Below are 19,366 nucleotides of genomic sequence, written 5' to 3' on the forward strand. Positions count from 1 at the left end.
CCTTTATATTCCAGAATATCAAAAAATGCTATTATGAAAAGTTGTTTGAAATTAGAAACTATATCTAAATATACAATTACATCATTCTAATCGAAAAAAAAATCAATTTTTTCTCAAATTACGGATACTCATCATCATTTTATTTCAATTATGATAACTATTTTATTATCACTTTTACGAAAAAAAGTTATTCTTCATAAAATGCTCTCCCTGATCTAAAATCTAAGATACAACCGTCAGATATCAAACTTTTTTAAATTTTATACGAGGTATGTAAAAAATATGAATTTTTCTTAAGAGTTAAGTGCCTTTATTATTCACAATATTTTAGTTAGAAGGATGTAATTGAACACTAAAACAACTTTTTTAATTCCAAACAACTTTCCTTAATAACAATTTTCGATATTGTGAAATGTAACGGTACTTTACTCTTGAGTAAAATTCATAATTTTTGACATACCTCGTATAAAATTAATTAAATTTGATATTTGATGATTGCATATTAGATTATATACCATGCAGAGTATTTTATAAAGAATAAGTTTTTTTCGTAAAACTGATAAAAAAGTTATCAATAGGTTCCAAGTTACGCAGACATACAGAGCTACAAAAAATTTTTTTTTACTGAACATTTATTATTGTTGAAGCTTATTATTAAATGTATTTTAGGTAAGTTTTACAGAGAAAAGTTTTGATCACTTCGTATAAACATTTTTTTAGCTGGCAATTTTCGGTTTTTTTATTACATTTTTGTTATCTTTCTTAATTTTCTCAAAAAGAAATAGTTTATTTCATTTCTAAAGTAAAATAATTTTATGCATTTTAAAGAATACATCCTAAGCTTTAAAAAAAGTACTTATAAAACTGTAATAGATCTGTTCAAACTTGAGTAATACCGTCTTAAATTGGTGGTAATTCTATAAAACTACGAAGATTTCAAAAATAACATTTTTGAGACGTCATATCATTTTCATTAAATTTTTGAGATTTTTTTTTGAATGAAACTTCATTGATTAAGTTGCTTAAAAGGTAAGCTATTCAAAATTGAGAGTTTTATAAGAAAAATTGTATTAGTTACACATTTTTAAACCATTTTTAAACAAAATTTATGTAAGGCTCAATTTCCGCCCCCACCGTACTTATGCCCATATATTTTATTTCTTTTTATTATAACCATAAGATAGCTTAATTATTCTTCTTTTAGGTTCAATTTGTAAAATTTCATTTGATCCATTAGTTAAAGAATTACATTAAAATAAACAACCATGCACTTCGCCGTACGCTAGTTTACAGTGCGCCAATGTTTGTGAGAAGGGTGACTTTAGCGGTATAAATAAAAAATTATTTATATAAGGTTTTTTTTTGTAAAATTTTCTAAATTTTTCAATGGTCAAGTCAGTTTTTCTCTAAAATTTACATTTTCGGAGTTATTTAAAAAAAAACTTCCAATTTCGTAGTTCATTTGTTTAATAAAAACTGAAGCACCCACTTCTCGAGTAGAACTTTTTGATATGTTGTTTAATAAACATTTCTTAATGAAATTATAAAAAGTTCTATCTTGTTCGATTTTTTCCGAAATGAAAATCTATATGCACTCCCCTAATATTCGTATTTTTGAACTATTTGCTTACATCAAAAAGTTTAAAAGGGAATTCAAAATTGCTTTCAGGATTATTCATAGCTATTTATTTGTAGCATATCAATTGCATACATAATATTTTAGACATATCACGCTGAAAACATCGAAAAAGTATTAACTATATTTAGGGCCAGTCTTTTCAACTTTGGCTATTTATCCACCAGTTAAATTCCACCCATTTGAAAATAGAGAATAAAAAAGACAAATGGAAGAAATACCTAAGCACAAAGCACCCGGAAGATTACGAGGTATATAAAGAAAAAAAAGGAACGAGGTTAAAATAGCGGTAAAAGCATGAAAGGAAAGGTCATGGGAGAGGTAATCTCTGACAACTACATAGAAAACGAGGTTTTAGCCAGGATAGCTGCGGGAAACAGAGCATTATACTTTCTATTATCATTATTAAGATCTTTGAAACATAGACGTCTGTCATCGGTATGCTTTAAAATGTATACGAAAATAATAGAGAAAAGACTAAGGCAAGAAGTAGAAATGAAATTGGGAGATGAACAAGCGGCCTTTAGACCAGGAAGACAAACAAATGACAACATATATACCATCAGGAACCTAATCGAAAGATGCTTAGACACCGGGGGAAAACTGGTATTAGCATTCATAGACCTAAGAGCAGCATTTGACACGATAGAAAGACAACTTATAGGGGAATGCTTGAGGAAAATAAATGTACCAAACAGATTGATAACAATTACAGAAAGTACTTACAAAGAGGTAAAAGGAAGAGTACACATAGCAGGGGAACGATCAGAAGAATTTAATTGGAATAGAGGTATTAAACAAGGAGATATTCTCAGCCCTTTGCTATTCATAATCGTAATGAATGAATTAATAAGAAAAACTAGAGCAAGAACCAACCAACTACAGACAATAATAGGATACCGATACCATAGATTACAACTAGTAACAATAGAGTCCTTAATGTATGCGGACGACATAGTACTAATAGCAGATTCCGAGAACAAAATGCAGAAACTAATGGATATATGGGTAGAGGAAATAGAAGAGCTAAAAATGGAAATAAACGAGGGAAAAAGTAAGATAATGATAATCAACGGCAAAGAAGATAATGAAATAAAGATAAAATGCAAAAACTCAGAACTGGAAATAGTTACAACTTACGAATACCTGGAAAGTATCATTACTAACGACGGAAAAAGAGACTGGAAAATAACAAATAGAGCAAAGAAATTAAACAAGTTATATTATGCCATAGCCCCAATACTGGGGAAAAGAGAACTTGCAAGAGAAACAAAAATAAACATATATAACACAATAGTGATATCGACTGTTCTCTACGCAAGTGAAAACTGGACAATTCTGGAAAAACATAAGAGCAGAATAAATGCAATGGAGATGAGACATTTAAGAAGGATAGTTGGAAAGAAAAAACGGGATAGATTAATCTACACCTTCGGCAAAGAATTAGGGATTTGCATGAAATTTTAGTATGTTATAGTTTACTTAAAGAGACTTGAATTTTTAAAAATTGTTTTACCGTGCCGTTTAATTACTATTAAGGGTATTAAGTTAAGTTTTAACATGGGCTCTTATGGACATTCTTAAAAAATTAATAACTTTTGACCCAAATTTACGATTTTTAATTATTTGTGCTTAAATTAAAGGTGTTTGTGTAAGGAATAACATATTAAAAAATGAGGATTGTTTACCGTACCACTTATTTTTAATTTATTTATTATAATTAATTCCGTAATTTATTCCGTAATTTCCGTAATTTATTATAATTTATTTTTATAAAGTATTCAATACTGAAACATATTTATGATTTGAGTATTTTGCTATAAATGCATTGTTACCAACTTTCGCTTGCATATAAGTTTCCCCCCTTTCCTCTGAGAGGCATACCCCGCAACGAAGGTTTAGAACGTCGTTAAACAACGAGACTATTAGAAGAATGGCCAACCAAGAACCAATAATGAATAAACTAAAAAAGAGACAAATGAATTGGTATGGGCATTTGATGAGGATGCAAGCCAACAGAATTACGAGAAGAGTCCACGAAGCAAGGAACATTGAAAAAAGAAAAAGAGGCAGACCAAGAAAAAAATGGATACAGCAAATAGTAGAGACGGGAAAAGTTAAAGGAATATCACTCTAGGAATTAAAAATAATGGCAGAGAATAAAAAAGAATGGAAGAGATGGGTGAATGTAAATTAAAATAACGATCCCAAATCCGACACCCTGATAGGGTGCAAGGAAAAGGAGAAAGAAAGAAAGAAAGAAACATGGACGCTACATCAGCGGGAAATAAAGAAGCTGCTGGTATTTGAAAGAAAGATTCTCAGAATGATATTTGACCCTGAAAGAGATGAATTGACGGGAGAGTGGAGAAGGTGCCGCAATGCTGAATTGATTACTCTGTATAATAGTACTGAAAACATCGTCAGACATATATAGGGCAGTCAATGAGGGTGTTTGGCTCCGAATTCCATCCTACTACATCGAATTACTTGATATTTTCACAGTAAGTAGGGAATAGCTCAATAAACAAAGTCTACCCTATGCCGATGTGCGCTTTTATCTTGGGAATGGTTCCCACCCCTTCTCGGGGGCGAAAAATGTTTTGGTTAAAATAGCCACGGAAGAGGCTGGATAACCTAATTTTAAGCAAAAACTGTTCTATAATTTTTTTTTGAAAACTCAATACTTTTTGAGTTATTCGTGGTTGAAAATTGGCCATTTTCATTAAAAAAATGACACCTTTTCGGACGGATTTTTGCGAATATCTTAAAAACTATGCATCTAACAAAAAAACTATATAAAATATTTCTGTAGGTTATAAAAACAAAGATACTCGTTCCTTCATAAATCTTCTAGTTAAAATACAAAGAGGGATATGGCAGGTAAGAAGAGTTTGTTTTTTTGCTGCATGCTCAAATCGGTGTATTCAACTTGAAATAACAGAGAAACTTTCGATTTTAGGTGTACAATCATACTAATAACTTTTGTAGTGCTTGAAAAGACCTTTAAAATGAGTAGGTAATACTAAATGTCGATTGTATTCAAACTAAGCGAGATATTCTGCAAAAAAGTTGATGACTAATGTATTTTAAGAAGAAATGAGAAGTATATTTAACTTCTCATTAATCAGAATTTAAATACATCGTTTCCCTTCTACAATACTTTTTATTATAGTGTTATTTCATGTTTAAAAAGTTGGACTGGATTAAAATGAATGGTTCTTGAAAAAAATAAGATCAAATTATAGAGCGCATTTTTAAATTTTTTTAAAAATCTTCCTTTTCCTCCATATAACTCGAAAAAGATAAGAGACACGAAAAAAAGATACCACACAAAAATTTAGGGCTTTTTTAGATAAAAATTTTCTTTTTATTTTCCATTATTGTATCTCTTATCATTTTCAAGTTACATGGAGAAAAAGGAAGACTTTCAAGAAAATTTAAAAATGCTCTCTATAATTTGATCTTTTTTTCCAAAAACCAGTCATTGTAAACCCGTCTTACTTTTTAAACATAGAAATAACACTATAATAAAAGGTATTGTGGAAGGAAAACGATCCATTTACATTTTGGTGGATGGGGGTTAAAATTACTTCTCATTTTTTCTTAAAATACATTAGTTATAAATTTTGTTCGCAGCATATCTCGCTTAGTTCTAATGTAATGGACCTTTTAAAGCTCATTTTAAAGGCCTTTTCAAGCACTACAAAAGGTATAAGTAGCATTATACACTTAAAATCGACCGTTTCTTGTTATTTTAAGTTGAATACACCAATTTTAGAATGTACCAAAAAACAAAATAATTTAACCTACCATATCTCTTTTTGTATTACAGTCGAACCCGCTTATTGGAATAGCCTTCGTGCCAATCAAAAATATTCTTATAACCGGGATATTCTAATAACCGATCATTGGTGGCTAGCCTTAATAAGTGTACCGAATATACGAATAATAGTACAAAGTATGTTAATATTTATATGTATGGTTCATTCCACCAACAAACGACTGTTTTGGATTATCGCGACAATGAATATTTTAGTGTGCAACATAAGAAGTACGAAAGTAAATGGCTCTAATAATTATTCCAATAAACAGCAATGTAATTTTCAATTTATTTTCGTTCTTCATATTTTGCACAATAAAATATTCGTTGTCGAAAGAATCCAACACATTCGTATATTCGTGTTATAGGGTATATACGGTTTTAGGTCTTTTTATGTCAATAATACTATAGCGTAACATATTTATTAAAAAAACAAATTACATTATATTATGTGGATGCATACAGTAATTAATATGAAATGTATGCAATACATATATAGATTATGTAAATATTTTCGTATAAAAATACATAATATACTTAATAAGAAAATTACTTATTTAGTCTTGAAAAATAATCGTTAATTGTAGTTTTTTTGTTACATAAAATACTAGTCACTTTTGTTGCTCTGATTTATAAAAATTAGAAAGATTTACAATGGTTTGGTCATCCCGAAAACATTTTATAACTTTACAAGCGATTAGGATGGACGAACTGTTTCTTAAAAATTTTATAACAGACGAGTGGCTGGCAATGCGTATAGTTTGTAAAAAAAGAAAATTATTTTACGACTGAATTTGTCGGTAAACTATTGAATTGGTACTCATAACAACGCAATACAATATTTACTACCTATCTGACAAACCCAAATAATATAAATAAAACAGCACTACAGGTCTTCGAAGCCCTTGGCGAGAAACCATAATATTTAACTAAAATTTTAGGAAATTTTAAATTGTAGGTAAAAATTTATTCGCTGACCTGAAAAATATTCTAATAAGCGGCATTGTTTTATGAATACGTATTCCAATAAACGGATAAATTTATTAAGGAGTAAATGGAAACGTTTCGGGACCTCGAATTTATATTCCCTAAACCGGGATATTCCTATAACCGGTACTCTAATGAGCGGGTTCGACTGTATAACTAGAAGATTTATGAAGGCAAGTGTCTCTTTGTTTTTTATAATCTACAAAAATGTTTAATATAGTTTTTTTAGTTAGATGCATAGTTTTTAAGAATATCTCAAAAAGTATTGAGTTTTCAAAAAAAAATTATGGAACAGTTTTTGATTATAATTAGGTTCTCTAGCGAATTTCATGGTAATTTTAACCAAAAATTTTTCCACCCCTAAGAAGGGGTGGGAACCACCCCCAAGATAAAAGCACACATCGGCATAGGGCAGATTTTGAATTAGAAGATAAGTAGAGGCTAGGCCCAAAATTTCATTAAAATCCATGCAGTAGGATAGAATTCGGAGGTAATATCCTATTCTTACTCCCATTGACTGGCATAATAAAAGCTAACCGGAAAAAATGGGCAGGTCATGTGGTGAGATCAGAAGAAGACAGTGTTAAAGACACTGTTTTTTGCGAGACCAGACGGATCAGCTATATGCAACGGTGCGAAAGAAGTAATTGGTGACTACGAGCGGAAGAAGAAGAACGAATGGATGGCAGATGAAATATTACAACTCATGGACAGAAGGAGGGAAAATAAGAATAATCCCGAACAATATAAAGAACTGGATAGAACTGTCAGCAGAAAGATAAAAGAATCCAAAGAGAAATGGTTACAAGAAAAATGTCAAGAGATAGAAGAGCTAGAACGAAGACACGATAGTTTTAACATGCATAAAAAAATTAAGGAGTTTTCTTATACTTACAAGAAAAAACAGTTTGGTAAGTTAATAGACGAGAACAACAAACTTATTGTAGATAAAGAAGAACAGTTACAGACTTGGGCAATTTACATAAAAGATTTGTTTACGGATTATCGTCATATTTCTACGAACTCTCTTGATCTGAATGGACCAAAAATATTGAAAAGTGAGGTGATAAAAGCTATAGATCAAACGAAAGATGGGAAAGCAACAGGATGCGATGAAATACCAGTCGAATTTTTAAAAGTTTTTAACGAGAACAACATGAATGTAGTATTGAAACTGTTCAATAAGATATACGATACTGGTCAAATTCCATCGGACTGGCTGAAATCTACATTTGTGCCCCTTCCCAAGAAATCCAATTCTAAGACGTGTAGCGAATATCGCCTTATAAGTTTAATGAGTCATACCCTTAAAGTATTCTTGCGTATTATCCATTCCAGAATACGAGCAAAATTAGAACACAGCATAAGTAAAACACAGTTCGGTTTTAGATGCGGTTTTGGAACTCGAGAGCCCCTATTTGCAATACAAGTCTTAATTCAAAAATGCCTGGATCAACAGAAAGATGTTTACGCCTGTTTTATCGACTATGAGAAAGCATTTGATACTATCAAACATGACAAACTCATAGAACTATTACATCTTTCAGGACTTGACACTAAGGACATCCAGATTATAAAAAATCTATATTGGAATCAAACAGCCCACATAAAGAATGGACATATGGTGAGTGAAAACATAACCATTTCTAGAGGGGTTAGACAGGGCTGTATTCTTTCGCCACTGCTTTTCAACGTGTACACGGAACAAATATTTCTAGAGGCACTAGAAGAGTACAATGAGGGCATCAAGATTAATGGCGTACCAATAAGTAATTTTCGATATGCAGATGATACTGTTATACTAGCCGATAACATCGAAGATTTACAGATGATGCTAAATAGAGTAAATACAACTGGCAACCAATTTGGACTGAAGATCAATAGAAAGAAAACTAAATTTATGGTGATCAGTAAAAAGAACATTCAACATATCGACCTGAATATTGAAGCCGAACGTATTGAAAGAGTACACCGATTTAAATATCTGGGATATACAGTAAATGATAAGTGGGACCCAGACGTAGAGATTAGGATCCGAATTGAAATAGCAAGATCCAAATTCATAAAAATGAGAAAGCTCTTAAGCAACCGCAACCTAAGCGTTAACCTCCGATGGCGCGCCACAAAATGCTATGTACTCTCTACGCTACTTTACGGAGTAGAAGGGTGGACGTTAACAGCAGCAACTATAAAGAAGTTAGCGGCTCTAGAAATGTGGCTGTATCGACGCATACTGAGAATTCCTTGGACAGACAGAGTGACCAACACAGAGGTATTGAGACGAATGGGTAAAGAGTTGGAATTGTTAACAACTGTTAAAAGGAGGAAAGCGTCATACCTGGGCCATGTGTTCCGTAATGATAAGTACAGTCTGCTACAGCTTATCGTCGAAGGCAAGATTGAAGGTAGAAGAGGTTTGGGCAGGAAGAAGAAATCCTGGCTGAGAAACTTGAGAGAATGGTTTCAAATACCAGAAGCTGCGAACATAATACATGCGGCACAAAACAGAGAAACCTATCGTTTGATGGTCGCCAACCTTCGGTAGAAGACGGCACATAAAGAAGAAGACGGATCAGTAGAGGCCCTCGAAAGGATGAAGTTGAAGCCCATTTTTCTAGGATTGGGGTAAAAAAATGGAAAATGGAAGCGCAGGATCTATTATAATACTAAACAAAACAATATTACTTCAAATAGATAGTAATATATATTTTCTATACGAATTTAATTGTTTATGTACATTGAATACACAAGCAAAAGGTTTTAGCACATTAATTGTTAAAACAAACAGAATAAGTTTGCAAAGTAAATATTACCAATTAGCACAAAAAGTTCGCAGCAAATCTGCTGGCATAAGAGCTAGACTAAAATTTATTAAAATTAAAACATTATCATTGGGTCTCACATTGGGTGTTTTCGGTATATCTTCACGAGCGGCTCTAAAACTTTTCCCCAGAAACTATTTTACGTGCTTGTTTTCGTAAATTATAAGAACAATAATTTTTCTACGGAAACGGTCTAGAGTTTCGTTGTTTTTCGGATAAAGTTTTTAATAAAGGAAAGTTACGAGCCACCGGGGAAACGGGAAAAAGGAATATAATTAAGAGTTTTAATGGACACCGTGCATGAAGAAACCAGGTAAGGCGTTTTATATTAATTCGGAGATATAGAAGTTGTTTGGGAATTTTTAAGGATTTTATGTCGTTTATATACCCGAAGTTGCGTTATATTATGTATTAGGTATTAGCTTTGATTTATGTTTAACTTTTTTACAACGAGAGCAGAGATTATTTTATAAAATATTGAGTTAAACGACTACATAATTTTTCACATCAAAATTATGGAGTTTTCCTGTTTGTAATTAGGAAACATTTGCATTTTTTAGAATACTTCCATTTTATACCTTTTTTATTTATTGTACTATTATAATAGGCAATGTTTTTAATTATGATCAAGGCTGGCATGGTATGAGCTACACCTACAGATTTTATTGACCGGATGTTTATTATTTCTTCTGATTATTCGTTAACCTGACGCAGGTATCAGGATCATGAAGGATTTTCCAATGCTCCTCCATTTTTTCCATCTTCCGCCATTCTAGCAGATTCTGAAAATGCCTCAGTGTGTGGAAAATATACCTCGACTTTTTTGCCTCCTAACTTTCTCTGAAAGGTTAGTTTTTCAAGACTATTTTTTCGAAGCACGTGTGTCCAAAATAACCTATTATTTCTTCTTATATTTTTAGTCATTTCTTTATATTTAGTTAGTTCAGTATAGCTTGATTTGTTCTTCAGGCCATCCATGGTATTCCCAGCATTCGGCTCCAGCAGTTAGTACATCTCAAATACATCTATAACCTTTCTTTTTTCATAAGGGTCTAGCATTCCGATGCACAAGTGAAAACTGGAAAAACTAGACTTTATACCTATCTCATTTTTTATCAATGGTTACTTCATAGCTTTTTCAAATTTTTGTTAATTTTTCCATAGAGCTTTTTATAACTGCTTACAGGCGCTTTATTTTTTCGATACAGCCCTACTTGACAGTTACTAAAGAGTCCAGATACACAAATTTAACTAAAACAGCGATATCGTTTATAGTCGTTAGACTATTTTGATTGTTCTAAGCTCTCCCTATTATTACAATTTTTTTTTGATATCTGTTTATTTTAAGACCCATCATTAAGCTTACCAAACCGTTCCTCAGTAACTTTTCGCATTATCCATTTATCATATAGGTATGTTATAAAATTGGGCTTAGTATGCAGCCTTGCCTCACTCCTTTAGTAACCTGGAAACTTTCGATTAGTTCCCCATTTACACTAATTCTGACATAATTGTTATTGTATTGGCTTTAAATTAAAAACTAGAAAACTGAAATATCCAGGCCACATATTAACAGGGGAAAAGTACTCCCTGCTAAGGCTCATAATACAAGGACACATCTGGGGAAAGAGAAATGTAAGACGTAGGAAAAGGACGTGGTTGCTAAATTTAAGGGAGTGGTACGGGTGCAGTTGAATACAATTGTTCAAAGCTGCAGCCAACAAAGTTAAGATTGCTGTGATGGTAGCCAACCTCCGATAGGAGACGGTACTTCAAAAAGAAGAAGGCTTTTAATTAGTAATATCAGATGATTCGGAACTCCTACTTCAGATAAAACCTGCCACATTTTACTCCAGTTGACTATGTCGAAATATTTCCTATAATCTATGAAGCACAGATATGTTGCGGTGTTGAACTCTCTGGATTTTTCTATAATCTGTCTTACGATTAAAACGTGATCCCTAGTACCACTTCCGGGGAGGAGACCTGCTTGTTTTTCCGTAATTTTCAGGAAGTTAAAAGGGATTTATCCTCTCTAGAATTATGTGTAAAAGGCCCTCAAATCTGTACTTCAGAAGTACAGAGCGTTCCATCGAAAGATCACGTTAGTATTATCTCTAAAAGTAATGAGGTTTGACACCCTGTTTTGGATTTTTACATAATTGTAGATCATCAACACATACAAAATATTTACATATTACTATGTATCACATACATATTCTGCCTGCAGTGTCCCTTTAACGTAATATGTACTATCATATTAACAACACTTGTTTACATAATTATCCAAGTGTTTTAGCACCTTAAGTGCTAAAACAAACTGAAAAGTTTCCATACCTCACACAAACAAAAATAATATAGTACCTACTAGTATGACTTTAAAGAAGAAACATCCAAATACAGCTATCCAGATAGTTACGCAAAATATGAAGAAATAAAAAGGTATAGGAGGTAATTAGATACATTTACTGAAAACTTTATTGTGATATTAAGTTAATATTTCAAAGAGGTAGACGAATGATACACATTATTGTAGCCTCAGTGACTTCTGCTTTCTTTCAATTCCTCTGCGGCCCTCGATTTTACCTTTCATGATAAACTGAGGATTCTGTATCGGTTTCCCCTAAGAATATGTCCTGTTATATTTCATATATCAAAGTTATATTTTTCTTATGGAACACACTGTATTTTATTGCATTTTTTAGTTGTCCGCAAAAAATAAGGTATAGTTTTATAAGGCTTTCCTATACCTATGTACAGAGTGTTCTGAGTTATGTTGAAATTATAAAAAAAAATACTTTTACGTCTAAATAGTTATATATTGATTGAATGTATTCCATGATTAATTATTACATATTTGTTTACAGGGTGTTCAACATTTACAGTTTCATTATTGGATTATTTAATGTGTCATATGATGCTTATTTTTTATAGAACACCATGTATATTAATAAATCATTATACTAAACAAATTTACCTCTTTCGAATGGTATATGGATGTCCAATACCTCGGTCTCATAGTTTTTGCGTAATTTACAATTATTTAAATTCCTAATCTGTAAGTCAATTTTAAAACAAAAAATGTATCTCATTGTATGATATTGTCATTTTATGACAGTACGGTCTGGTAATTATCAAAAATATAAACATCCGTGTATGATATTCAAATTTAATTGTTCCCAAAAATGAATAATCACGTTATCTACTAAAGAGTACACATGGTACTTTGCATTGGGGGGTGTTTCCAAAATTGTATTTTACCTTCTAAACTTTACTCTCAAAAGTATCCTGATAGAAGACACCCAAAAAGGACGTTATTGAGAGATTTCTCAATAGATTCCGTGCTACTGGTAATATTGCATACGGAAAGTTAAATAAAAATAAACCAGTTATTTGTGATGACGTCAAGGAACTTGATGTCCTGCTTTCTGTTACGGAAAACTCAAATATGTACTAGTAAAGAAAAAATTTCGGGTGAATTGGAAATCAGTCAAACAAGTGTTAGGGTACTTAAGAGAAACCACTATTATCCGTATAAAACTCAACTACACCAGTATTAGATCGAACAGGATTATGATAAATATTTAATTTATCGTTTATGGACTTTAGAATTTGGAGAAGATTCTGATTTTTTTTTAAATGTATTGTATACAGACTAATCCACCTATTTTACAATAATGGTCTAGTTCTAGTAAATAGACATAATTTTCATTTCATTATGATACAGTAAACAAACATTTATTTCCTACCGTTAATCGTCAACACCGATAGAGTGTTAATGTTTGGGGCGGTATTCTGGGCGAGTACGTTATCGACCCTTATTTTTTTGACGAAAATCTGAATGGAACAACTTTTTTAAATTACTTAAAATGAGATTTTTGAATCCTTCTTGAAAACCTTCCACTTAGCGTCCGAACAAACGTGTGGCTCCAAGCTCCTGCTCATTTTTGACCTGATATTAAGAACTACCTTAAGAGAAAGTTTAAAAATAAATGGATATTATTTATGTCTTGTTATGTATTTCATTATTTTCAATGAAAAAAATTATTTTACATATCAACAACTAGAAGTAAAGTAATTTATTTACAACTTTACTCGTTTCTAACAACTATGCCAAGATGATGGGTTTAAAAATCGAGAGTGACTTTAAATATTATTTTTAAAATCAATTTACCGTTTAAGAAAATTGTAAATTACGCAAAAAATATGACTCCTAGTTATAGAACATCCCTATACCATTCGAAAAAGGAACCTGTGTTTAGTATAATAATTTCTAATAGTTCTATTTAAAAGAAGCATCATATGACACATTAAACAACCCAATAAAGTAAGCCCAATGTTTTATTTTTATTGTAGGTATTTCTATGAGAATTCGAGAATCTAGTCAAGATTCTTCTCTTCTTCTTCAGGTGCCGTCCTCGTTCCGAAGTTTGGCTATCATCAAGGCTATGCGTATTTTTGATACCGTAGATCTAAATAATTGGCAGCTGCTGCACTTGTACCAATCTCTTAAATTCTTCAACCATGAATGTTTTCTTCTGCCAATGGATCTTTTACCTATTATTTTTCCCTGAATAATTAATTGTAGTAGCTGGTACTTCTGTCCCCTCATTATATGTCCCAAGTATTGCAGTTTGCGCTTTTTAATAGTAAGCGCAAGTTCTTTTTCTTTCTGCATCCTTCGCAACACTTCCATGTTTGTCACTCTATCTGTCCACGATATTCTCAGTATCCTGCGGTACATCCACATCTCGAATGCTTCTATTTTCCTTGTATCGATCTTTTTCAGTGTCCAAGCTTCCATTCCATAGAAAAGAACTGACAGCACGTAACATCTCATCAGGCGAATTTTAAGATTTAAACTTAGCTCTCTTCCGCATAAAACTGTTTTCATTTTGGTAAAAGTAGCTCTAGCTTTTTCTATTCTGATCTTGATTTCTTCAGAGTTGTCGTTGTTTTCATTAATCACAGTTCCCAGGTAATTATATTTTCTAACACGCTCAATTCTTTGATCATGTACGGTTATGTCAGAAAAATTTTGTGGAGATTTCGACACCATCATTATTTTTGTTTTTTTGATGTTAAGTGATAAACCGAACTTTTCGCTGCACTCTACTATTCTGTTTATCAGTGTTTGGAGATCTTCCGGGGTTTCTGCTATTAATACTGTGTCATCAGCGTATCTCAAATTGTTTATTAAAGTGCCATTTATTTTAACTCCTATATCTTGGTCAGCAAGGGCTCTGTTTATAATATCTTCTGAATATAAGTTAAACAAGGTTGGTGAAAGTATGCATCCCTGCCTTACGCCTTTTTTGATCTCGAGTTCCTCGGTTGTTTCCCGTTCTACTCTAATATTCGCCTTCTGGTTATAGTAAATATTGAAAATAATTCTGAGGTCCCTTTTATCCAAGCTTTTCTCTACCAACAGTCTCATCAGGTGTTCGTGGCGAACTTTATCGAACGCCTTGTTGTAGTCAATAAAGCACATATATATATATATATATCCTGGTTAACATCCAGGCATCTTTGGCACATGATATTAAGTGCAAATAGTGCTTCCCTTGTTCCAAGCCCGTTTCGAAACCCGAACTGAGTATCACTGATGTCAGCGTCTAGTTTTTTGTGAATTCTTGTATGTATCACTTTAAGAAATACTTTTAGTGTGTGTCCCATTAAGCTTATTGTGCGATGGTCGGTGCACAGTTTTGCGTTTGTTTTCTTTGGAATAGTCACAAAAGTTGACAGAAGCCATTCCTTAGGTATTTCTCCCGTTTTATAAATGCAGTTAAAGAGGTCAACTAAAACATTTACTGTTTCATCTTCCACAAGCTTAAGAAGTTCATATAGCATATAGTATTCATTGTATAGGTTTCATTGTTTTTATAGCATATAGTATTTCTTCTTTAGAGATTTTTGGTCCTTCCTCACCTTGTATGTTACCAATATCATGATCCTCTCTTTCATCGGCAAAGAGTTCTTCTATATAATTCTTCCAGGTCGTAAGCTTTTCTTGTAGGTCAGTTATTATTTGTCCATTTGCGTTGTATAGCACATTGGGATGCTTCCTTTTTTGTATACCTGCCAATTCTTTTACCTTTTTATGTAGGTTAAACGTATCATGTTTTAATTGCAGTTCTTCAATTTCTTCACATTTTCTTTTGTAAAAGTTTTCTTTCGCTGACCTTATTTCATCTCTAATTTGCTTGTGTATCTCGTTGTATTTTTGTTTGCATTTTCCCTTAAACTGTCTTCGTTCCTCCATGAGACTTAAAATTTTCTCTGTCATCCATTCTTGTCTTTTTGTCGTATTTCCTCTGCTAAGGATATTCTGAGCGGGTTTTATTAGGGCTTCTTTTAAGTCTTGCCACTTGTTTTCCACGTGCGTGTTTGGTTCCTTTGTAGACAACATTCTTAGGTTACCATTTATCTGTTGCTTTAATTCTTCTTTGATTTTTGAGTTCTGTAAGCGGCTGGTATCTATGTAATCTGGTTTTACCCTTTGTGAAGGTTTCTTAAGTTTAATGCTTACACGCGCTATCAAGGGATTGTGGTCCGAGGAAACATCTGCGCCTGGGTACGCCTTAACCGATTTTATGCCGTTTTTGTATCTTTCATTTATCAACACAAAGTCTATTTGATTCCTAACTATTTTCTGTCCGTTATGTTGAGGTGATGTCCACGTATAAAGCCTTCTTTTGGGGAGTTTAAAAAATGTGTTTGAAATAATCATATCATTTTCTTGGCAGAACTGTAACATTCGGTCTCCTCTCTCGTTCCTTGGTCAAGATTGGAGCGCTGTAAAACCTAGATAAATAAATAAAATTAAACAAGTTTATAGTGGAAACGGTTCGTTGAAAAATGCTATAAAAAACTGTTATAATGTTATTTTATTGTAAAATGAACCTAAAAAAGTTATAACCTCCAAAAGGAAATTTCTTACAAAATTTTCTCTCATTTTTGTTTATAACTTTATTGTTGGTCACTTGACGATAAAAAGTAATTAATATTAAATTGTAGAAAATTTAATTTGCTACATTTTATGTGTAATTAAAATTTTCTGTATGGTTGCTAGTTTAGGAGATACAGCGCGAAAGCCCTTTGCATCTCTTTTTCCAAGATGGCAGCAGGGGGACAGGGGCGGCGACCCCAAAAACTTTAAGCTTCTACTGAACCCCCCTACACATTAAAAAAATAAAATTGACTCCTCTAATGAATGAATGAAAACTCGTTATTTATACCCCGTTTAGGCTTAAGCCTCTTCAGGGTGAAGGATCCTCCTTTTCAGGAGTGTGGGGAGATTGCGTAAGCTTTTGAATGTTAGGTGATGTGTAGAGAGGCAAAGTTGCCAGTGGATGGGGTTAGAAGGTGGTTTTAGCTCAGAAGCTGTAGAAACGAAAGATAGAAGTTGCCGTAGCCCAGTAAAGCGACCAGTCAGTCAAGGAGGTTCCAAATCTGTCACCATAGAGGAACGGCTCTTAGATCAGCGTGTGGGGATGCAGCTTAGTTATCTGCGATACATTAAGGGAGTTTGTTCTAGAATTTCATAATACTCATCGGGTAGTTCGTTTCTGGCCAATTGTAGAAGATTGGCTGGAGGGAATGGAACTTTGTTTTTGGGGGTCCCGGTGAGTATGTGACCTTGCCGATTGCAAGGGGTAGTTAGGACATATTTTGCTCTATGGTTGTTACCATTAATCGTTCGAATGACATATTTGTTGCTGAGAGAACGTATTCTCTCGTTGATAGGGGGCATTTTTGCGAGTGGGTGTACCAATACCGACGGATATCTCCAGTGCTTCCTGAGGCACTTTCTAAGAATTCTACGTTCGCATCCGAGGATTTTATTGGTATGTATTTGATTTAGCGAGGCATAGAGGAGCGCCCTGTAGTCGATAATGGGCCTTATGTAGGTTTTATAGGTGTGTAGGAGAGTCTTGCTAGATGTGCCTCCAAACTTTCCAGATAATGCTCCAAGGAGTTTAGCTCTGTTTCTTACCTTGTTTAAGGTGTGTTGAATGTCAGTGTTCCAGTTGAGCGTTCTGCTAAAATGGACTCCCAAGTAGACCACCGACGGGCGATATTCAAGAGCTTCTCCTTGAAGGGTTATTCTGGCCCTTTCGTTTCTAGAACTATGAGGGTGTCTGAAGGCTATCATTTGAGTTTTGGCTGGGTTGAGGGTGACTCTCCATTTATTGCACCATTTAACGACCTTGTTTAGTAGTGTTTGGGCCCTATCGAAGACAGAGGGGTGCCTCAGCGTGCCTCGTGCAGTACCTACAGTGAGCAGTGCAGTATCGTCGGCGTAAAGTAAGATTGACCTGGTTCGATTAATGGGATGGGGGATGTCACTGTTGTATGCTGTGTATAGTATAGGAGCTAATATGGATCCTTGTGGTACTCCTGCTTGAGGAGTAAATGGGGTGGATAATTGGTTAGCGACTTTGACGCGAATTGTTCGATCTGAGAGATAGGAATGAATAAGTTTGATAGATGATATAGGCAGTCCAAATCGGCGGAGTTTTTCGATCAGACCTGGGTGCCAGACCTGATCGAAGGCCTTTTGGACGTCTAGGAAGATGCCTACTGCATATTTTCTATGCTCATTAATGGTTTGGGAGATGAAAGTGGCCGCTTCAATCAATGCGTTGCGTGTGGAATGTTCAGCTCTGAATCCAAATTGAAAACTGGGAAGAATGTGGTTTGTGGTTTGTCTCTAGGAATTCTACGAGTCTCTCCTTGAGGATCCTCTCGTAGACTTTACCTAGAGTGTTAAGTAGAGAAATAGGTCTATAGGATTCTGTGCTGGTGGGTGGTTTCCTAGGTTTAGGAATCATGACTGTGTTGGCTACTTTCCATGAAGTTGGAAAATAGCTCAACCTAAGACATGCATTGATTGTGTTTGTAAGCGGCGGGATAATACTCTCTGGGAGTTTTTTGAGGCATCTTCTGTGGATACCATCTGGGCCAGGAGATGTGTTTTTACCTATGTTACACATCTGCCTGACGGTTTCCTCCTCCACAGGAGCCACCATCGGATGAGGGTAGGCCGCCATGTGTTAGGGGTTTTGGAGTATTTCTTCCACTCTCCTTTCGACGTTGCGTCTGTGTCGCTCGTTGAATTTTGGATTATTGGGTGAGACTCCTCTAAGAAATGCAACCCTAAATGAAACATTTCCATGGACTTGTTGTCTTTCCTTATTTTATTTTTTACTAAGGATGCAGGTGATGAAAATGTATATTGTAAATTCTTTCACGTCCACCATTTATCGGCCTGTATGCTTTATACATTTGTAAGAAGCTCAGGCAATAGATTGTCATCAAGTATTCTGCATTTAGACCTAAAGAGAATTTTCTCTTTCTCTGAATAATCTTTGTAATAACAAATTTGTAAAAATTTAGTTACATTTTATCAATATGTACAAAGTGAAATATTGTTTAATTTTTTAGTCCTCCTCCATCACCAGGAGACAGTGATGCCAGTTATGCATTTCTGTTGCCTCCGCCAGCACTTCAGCAAACTCAAGTGGTGGCAACTCAACATACCATTCCTCAAATAACCATATCCGATAGTCCAACGTCTTTATCCAGGACAGTTTCGGAGCAACCTTTGGACACTACTAATGATTCTAGGAATAATTCCAGAAGAGCTTCAGCAATTATCCAAGCTTTGAGACGACCATCCCAAGCCATTGCACTATCTGCTGCTCATGCTATAATGAATCAAAGACGGTATATAATGGGGTAAGCTTATTTATTGTATCAGTAAAAAACTAACGAAATTTGTGCGGTGTAATTAATAAGCCTAAGGTTTAAATTTTTATACTTTTATATTAATACACTGGAAAATGTGATATGCCTGGTTGCACCAAAAAATCTTAAGCTCCAGCTTAGCCCAAGCTCAGCTTATAAAATATAGGGCCGACTTAATTGTCACTTACGTTGTAACCATTAAACAACATTAAACTAAACATTGCATTAAACAATAATCTGCAAACTCCACTGTTTTTTGTGGTTATGCCAAAGCTTTTGATTGTGTAAATCACGACATTTTGATAAAAAAACTAGATTTCTATGAAATTCGAGGTATTTCTTTGA

At 33.7% G+C, this 19,366-nt stretch overlaps 1 protein-coding gene across 1 annotated transcript in view; it reads left to right on the forward strand.

Annotated features, from left to right (window-relative positions):
* The first annotated feature begins 9,320 nt into the window (after nt 1-9,320).
* LOC126887482 (proton channel OtopLc-like) overlaps nt 9,321-19,366 on the forward strand; it is a 105,886-nt gene continuing 95,840 nt past the window's right edge. The window contains exons 1-2 of the mRNA XM_050655048.1: nt 9,321-9,581; nt 18,719-19,012. Of these exons, the coding sequence (XP_050511005.1) occupies nt 9,556-9,581; nt 18,719-19,012 (320 nt within the window). The 5' untranslated portion in view covers nt 9,321-9,555. The remainder of the gene's footprint in view (nt 9,582-18,718; nt 19,013-19,366) is intronic.

Source organism: Diabrotica virgifera, chromosome 6 (assembly GCF_917563875.1).
Source record: "Diabrotica virgifera virgifera chromosome 6, PGI_DIABVI_V3a".
NCBI lineage: Eukaryota > Metazoa > Arthropoda > Insecta > Coleoptera > Chrysomelidae > Diabrotica > Diabrotica virgifera.